Genomic DNA, 7,345 nt, shown 5'->3' on the forward strand with positions numbered 1-7,345 from the left:
GATAAAAGGCTTCAGTGTTTTGGTCCACCTCTATTAGTACTTTCCTCCTCCCAAAGACACTATGTAAGAATGAAGCCTCTTTCTCAACAGATACTCTGCCATATATTACAACCTACTCCCATATTCCTGGCGTGCATCACAGGGTTTTTCCTCATCTCAAGGAGAGCTCAGCCTAATTGTTCCCTCGTCCAAGCCCCCTGAGCAGGAAAGGACTTTTCATGATATTCATTCACTCTTGCAACAGTGCCGTACCAGAAAGATCCAGCAGAACTTGGCAGAATTTCTTTGTGATCATGTGCAAGCAAATAACCCCTTAGCGTCCTTACCTCCCTTTTTATTCCTATTTATTACTGGGGAGGTTCACAGGTGCCAGTTGCCATAGTTCTTGCTACTTTGAAAGTTCTTTGGGAACACCCGAATTGTCCTTTCTCAGGACAATTAGTCAGAGTTAGTCTGAGCCTTAAGTCAGAGGCCTTAAAGCGAAGGAACAAAAGAGGTGAGGAATGTCACATCTTAGTGCACTTTGCTCAAGGGAATCTTTGAGGCCATTATCATTTATGATATTTTGTACATTTATTAGTTGCTCTTCAGAGACCCAAAGGGCAGATAAGCATCCAGCTCCATTCTGTGTCTCTGAAAATCAGAACTGGTATGCTAGATAGACTGTACATAGGGTAAGTAGGAAAATTTCACACCTCTAAAGGCAAGCAGTTTACAAACCCGAGTGTCATAGCACCAACTACTTAAAACCAAATAATACGTGCCCTAGCTTTATAGTGAATAAGTGCATGCATGTGTGCACAGGTGAGCTCAAGCACAGCGCTGACAACAGGAGGGACGATTCTGAGCATGGAGCTTTGTCAAAACTAGGTTCAACCTATGTGCATGTTTACCTGTATGCATAGTTCATGTGGTCCCTGGTTGCATATGCGAGTATTTTTAAAATACTGTTGCTATGTGTGCTTCTTACACTCAAGTTGCGAATCGATATAGGCTAAATTTATACAGCAGAAAACCCTCTTCCCTCTGTCTATGATTGGACTAAAAGATTTTTTATAGGACATTTCCATCATAAGGGAATTCTACATCGGGTTTATAAACCCCTGAAAATAAAAGCTTTGTTACTGTAATACTGACAAGCCCTTAGCTATAGCAGTGCTAGCAGGAGCCACTCTGATACAGGGTTCAGAATAGTAATGTAGTCTAGCACCGTCCTTGGACAAACTGCTTGCATTTACAGAAATTGATGGGTTATTGTGCTGCAAACTTTTCACCTAAGAAGTTTGAGGAATGAGGTGAAGAACAATAGAGATGTCTCGCTGGGAGAATGACTTCACTACACGCAGGATTGCACAACACTTTGAAATCTTCCACCATCCCAGTCCCATGCTGTCTCCGACTTGGCAAACGCTTTTATTTAGCCAGGTATCAGTAGCTTGGGGAGAAAAAAAAGTTCCATTCTCCAGCTGTTGTGTCATTTCCCTTGATAAGTCCTAAATTGACCGAGTTATCCAGCACCAAAGGAGCTTTCCTGTGGTAGACATGCTTTATTATGTGCCCTTTCAGGGACAAAGGCTTCAGTCAGTAAACTGCTATGGAGAGGAAGGACAGATTTATTCTCACAGCATCATAAGCATTATCTTCTGAGGGGCTAATGTAAAAGGAAAAAATTGTGCAGCATTACCATCTGAAACCTAATGGCTGATGTTGCTGCTCCTTGATTATCAACCTGATGGGAGGCAGAATGAAAAGCTTGAAAGGCTGCTTCTCAGATGGGCATATTTTAAAAGATGATTTTTAAATTAAGTAGTTTTTAAAGGCAGCATTTGGTTTGGGCTTGTTCATTTGCTGGGTTATTTTGGACGTTTCGCTGGTGGTTTGGGTGGGGTATTGTGCAAAAGGGAAGGAAGGTTTGTGAATCTCCTTATTTGGCATTAGTTTTAGATAAAGCAGAAAGTCTTGCTTTCAGATTAAAAACCCAAGCAACTCATGCGTATATTTAGCCCTCCCCACAGACTGCAAATAAATATATTAACACCAGCCTTCCTTCTGTATGTGATACGAAGGGAAACGGGAAACATGACTTGTCAGCCAGGGGGAGATTTTGCAAGGCACAAATGGCAGTGAGGAGCCCAGGCACTGCCTCACTCGGAGGTGAGTTGGACAGGAGTTCAGCAACAAATTATGTCTTTGAAAACCTTTCCCCAGCACCTGGAAACACTGCAGCCTAGTTAGCATTTTAGCAATCTGAACATGCTTCGTAACACACCTGATAAGGCAAGGCTGTTTCTATTTGGGGAAGAACAGAAAGGGATAAGTATTCAAAAATATGAACATGAACATCTTGACAGTGAAAACTGGTGTAAGCCTCGCCCATTCATATTGACGCGAAAAACTGACATGATTGAAAAAATATTTCAACAGATCCTCAAACAGCCACTGGAGAGGTGGATGGGGTGAATCTGGAAGAAATCCGAGAATTTGCCAAAGCTTTTAAAATCCGGCGCCTGTCCCTTGGCCTGACACAGACTCAAGTTGGCCAAGCCCTAAGCGCCACCGAAGGCCCAGCCTATAGCCAGTCTGCCATCTGCAGGTAACAAGTTACATCATAAACTCTTCTCTCCTCAATTTGTTCTTAATTATTCAGCTTATTGCGAGGAGCATGCTTGTGTTTGAGTCTCATGTCTTCAGAACGTATTATTTAATCTGGGACTTAAATTAGCCAATAATGTTGGTATCTGGCAGCTAAAATGTTCTTACTGTGTACCTCTAAAGTAACTTTAGTCTTTTTTTTCCCTCCTACTTTTTTAAACAAGTGAGAAACAATGTTCCTGGCATTGAGAGTTAATTCAGTAGATGAGCTGGAGACCCCGCTGATGCTGGATAAGCACCAGCTGACCCTCTTCATACTGTGCCATTTTCTACAGATAGGGTTACTGAACAAATATTTCATGGCTGCATCCCTGCTAAGTTAAAACCTGTATTACTGTGGTTAGCACTTCACATATAGGATGTTAATGATGATTTACCTAGGCAACACAGAAGGGAAAAAATTATCCTTCCTGCTATCTTGCAAACCAGCAGCTATTCATCTTTTATCACCCAGATGTTTAAACAGACAACCCATATATGCAAAGCAGAAGTAGAAATCTGCCCTAATCATAAGAAATGATAATACAGTCTTGCCAGAGTTAAAGTAGTTAGAAGCAAACACTGTATATGCATGTATGTGTGTTAGAGTAATCCCATGTTTATGCATGAGGTAACAAACACACTTAGGTAACAGCTTTTTCCTCTTGGGCAATGCCTTATAGTCCTTCTCCATCAGTGAAAGCCAAGAAACCAACTCTAAGCTTATTTAAGTGGATTTTGTTCTTGGTGATCCATGAAATGCTCTGTCTTTTTATCTGCTCTTTATACTTTTAATGTATTCCCCATAGAACGGAAGTGTACTTTTCCTGCAGTTTAAGACTAAGGTTATAAATAACATCAGTATGGGGTAGTGAGCTTGCAGCTCACATTTTGCTCAATGATTTTCCATAAAACCCATTGATTGTTGTTAAATACAAAAAGCTCCATAGGATCCTCTTACTTCTATGGTCTCCCCTACTGTTTTTTCTTATAAGATACCTCCCTGTAGAAAATAACCTTTATTCAGTCTATACAAGGATACTACTGCTGGGAAATTTGTTTCAAGACTTGTATATCGTTATACCAAACAACATGTACTGCAGTATCAACACTAACAAGCAATGCCAATGATATGAATGCTATTGCTCCCTGTTGCTAAGGATTAATTTTTTTTTTTTTCTTCCCTGTGGTCAATTGGTAAAGAATGCCTAAAACGGTGGAGTTTTTAGCAATTGCCAATTTGTTGTAGCCTGCTGTTTAACATACTATACTTTAAAGTGATAAATTGCAGTTTCCTTTGCTTTTGTCTAGTTTGCTGTCTTCTCATTTCCTCCATCTACTTCACACCTGAGAAAACCACTGGGGATGGTTTGAATTTTACTAAGAGAAAGGGTTTCCCACTAACCGATTATCATGAAAACCCCAATAAAGATGAAGTTGGAGCACAGACAAGGCTAACAAAACCCCAGAATGTGGAGACCTTTTACAGAGGGCTCCTTAGAGGGGCAGATTGCTCAGAACATGAGGACTGGCTGCAGAAGTTGGTCCCAAATACTTGCAAGATTATAGGTTTTTTTATTTCCTTTGACCCCGCCGATGAATATCACTTTAGGGTGTAATCACCTGCTATGACTGTGCATTTCTTGTTACACCCTAAGACAAGCCGCTTCAGTGGCAGTATGCTGTTCCTGAGAAATAGTGGGTTTAACTTTTCTTTTAGTGATAACAAAGGAGTATCAGTACGAACTCCAGGGTAACGGAAGGGGCAGTAAGGCAAGCGAGTTGAACGACCAACTCAGAGACAGAAGTAGGGTCTCCTAGTGGCCTGTGCAGGTCATATCAGCAATATACCACCTTGCTGATATGTTCTGCATCCAAACAACAGCATTTTCTTAACTTGAGACAATGCATTCTAGAACATACACTTCAGCCTGAAATATCACTGGACACCAAGGAAGGACACCTTGCAGTCCACACCACCACCACTAGGATCCCAGGCACCAGTTACAAATTCTTTGGAGTGTTATTGTCTGAAATTATTACTTGGCTTATTCTTTTTTTTGTGAGAAATGCTTTTTTTCTTGCTGGAATATTTTCTGCAGCTGCCATGTGCTGAATAGAGACACTAAAAATTGCCAACGCCAGTCACCGAGTTGCTTTGCACAAAGGCATTGATTCGGTCGGTCTCATCTCCAGAGCACATTGTGATTAGTGGCGGCAGCGGTGCTTCAGCACTGGGCGGGCTGGAGAGTGCAGCAGCGCCGCGCAATAATTGTTGCCTTTCCACAGCGTTAAACACCGCGATGTGCTGCGTGGACATAGGCGAAGTGGGGAAATACGAATGGGTGGCATCAGAGGAGTTGGGTTAAGACTTTTTTAATGCGTAGCAAGAGAGGATGAACTCGGTAAATGAAAGAAAAACGAGTACTTGTATTATAAGACTTGAAATGTGAACTCAGCTCTTCTGCTTGTTTTTGAAAGGATTAAAGCTTTGTGTGGCTGCTTTTCCAGATGTTTTATAATACTTGTAAAATCTGGTTTGGCAAAAGAGTTTTGATGGCAAAATGATATATAGAAGACCTCATTTACAGGAAATGATATCATTCTGGTACAGTTTGCAGAAATCCCACAATAAACCCAGCTTGGTGCCACAGCATATTAGTAGACTATTATGCTGGATTTCATCTGGAAAACATGAGTCTGTCTTTGCACATTGTGGGGGCAGTCAAGATAATTGCAAAGTGTCCAGCTGTTTCAGCTGAACACTACCGTAGCTATGGGAATCTTTTTCCGACCCAGAAAAGGGATATAGTGTTAACTTGCAAACAGTGAAAATTGCTGAAAAATGAAAGGAAGGGAAACCTGATATTCAGAGGCTAGTAACTGCTGTTGGTTTGTATTATTAAAGCTGTGGTGTTTGGACAACGTGGGATGGGATGGGAAACAAAAGGATTAATCACAAAGACGGGATGATAAAGAGCAATTACCTTTGATGTCATTTCCTGTAATTAGACTTAGTCTTAAGGGTTTTGAAGATCATCAGAAATATGAAAACTCGACTCATAACCTGTATTATTTAGTGTACTTAGAATTTTGTTGTAGTGCTCGTTTTCTGTTAGCTTAAATATCTAGCTATATGTATTTATTTATAGATATACCTATCTGATAGTTTTCGTAATCCATTGTAAATTACCTCTGCCAGTCAATTAGTCAGGCAGGCAGGAAGTCCCACCCTGGCAGAGCATCAGTGTAAGACTCTTCTTTCTCAATTTTCCCTCAGACACACCATCCTGAGAAGCCACTTTTTCCTACCACAGGAAGCCCAAGAGAACACTATAGCTAGCAGTCTGACAGCCAAACTGAATCCTGGCCTTTTGTATCCTGCCAGGTTTGAAAAGCTGGACATCACCCCTAAAAGTGCCCAGAAGATAAAGCCGGTGCTTGAGCGGTGGATGGCTGAGGCTGAGGCCCGCCATCGAGCAGGTATGCAGAACCTTACCGAGTTTATCGGAAGCGAACCATCCAAAAAGCGCAAGAGGCGTACCTCATTCACGCCACAAGCCCTTGAGATCTTGAATGCCCACTTTGAGAAGAACACGCACCCCTCTGGGCAAGAAATGACAGAGATTGCAGAGAAACTGAACTATGACCGGGAAGTAGTTAGAGTTTGGTTCTGCAATAAGAGGCAAGCACTGAAGAACACAATTAAACGTTTGAAACAACACGAGCCTGCGACAGCAGTTCCTATGGAGCCTTTAACAGACTCTCTGGAAGAAAACTCCTAAAAACAAAACAAACAAAACAAGACAAAACAAAACCACACACAAAAAAACCCGCACCAACAGAAACGTAACCATTCGAACTCTGTGAAAATACCTGTTCATCACCCTTGTAAGTAAAAGACTGAGAAAACTACAAGAAGGACAGGACAGTTTATAAATGTCCGTGGGTTTTCCTATTTAAAAAACAAAACAACAAAATACACAACACTTAGTGTGTGTGTCGTAGAATTAGTTCCCAAAAAAAGAAAAAGCCAGTTTTTTTAAATGGACTTAAAGTAAACCAAATAACTGCTTACTTTTTTTCTGTATATTATGAAAATGTGAACACATTTTAAGGAAAAAAAAAAAAAACAAAACAAAAAAGAAAAAAAAAAACTTTTATCTGTTTAAAAGCGAATACAAGCCTGCCACCTGGAGGAGTGATTGTAGCCTTTCAGGTATCAAGTGCTGATTCACTATGAAAACTATTAACCAAAGTCAGAAACATGGCATTGCAAACTAGATTGTTAGTCTACTCTTTTACGAGTGTGAAATTGCATTACGAATTTTTACATTTGTATTTTGCAAAAAGGAAAACAACAGGATTAATTTCTCTCATCCTTGCTCGCACCCCCTGCAGGTGTGTACAAAGAGGTGTTAAAGCCATTCCATAGCGGTCACCTCCTTTTCTTTTCTTTCCTTTTCTTTTAGTCAACAGTTTTGCAATCTCCAAGTGTTTGGGTGCCAAAAATAATTTATTTTTACTGTGATTTGCGGGGTTTGGTATTTCTCTTCTAAGGGTGTACATCTTGGTTTGCATTTCTTTTTTTTTTTTTTCTCTGATTCTTTTTGCTGCCTCCCCTCTTCCAGCTCATTCTCCACCCCTTCCCCAAATGCACATAACCCAGTACTGTTTGAAGATTCTTAAAAAGAAAAGTGAAATCTGAACACTT

The 7,345-nt window shown here is 40.6% G+C and overlaps 1 protein-coding gene across 1 annotated transcript in view; it reads left to right on the forward strand.

Annotated features, from left to right (window-relative positions):
* Positions 1-6,480, forward strand: part of POU6F2 (POU class 6 homeobox 2) — a gene marked incomplete at its 5' end in the record, with an annotated part of 57,704 nt that extends 51,224 nt beyond the window's left edge. The window contains 2 exons of the mRNA XM_009573593.1: positions 2,425-2,593; positions 5,912-6,480. Of these exons, the coding sequence (XP_009571888.1) occupies positions 2,425-2,593; positions 5,912-6,416 (674 nt within the window). The remainder of the gene's footprint in view (positions 1-2,424; positions 2,594-5,911) is intronic.
* Positions 6,481-7,345: the final 865 nt, after the last annotated feature.

This window comes from Fulmarus glacialis, unplaced genomic scaffold (assembly GCF_000690835.1).
Source record: "Fulmarus glacialis isolate BGI_N327 unplaced genomic scaffold, ASM69083v1 scaffold35772, whole genome shotgun sequence".
Classification (NCBI taxonomy): Eukaryota; Metazoa; Chordata; class Aves; order Procellariiformes; family Procellariidae; genus Fulmarus; species Fulmarus glacialis.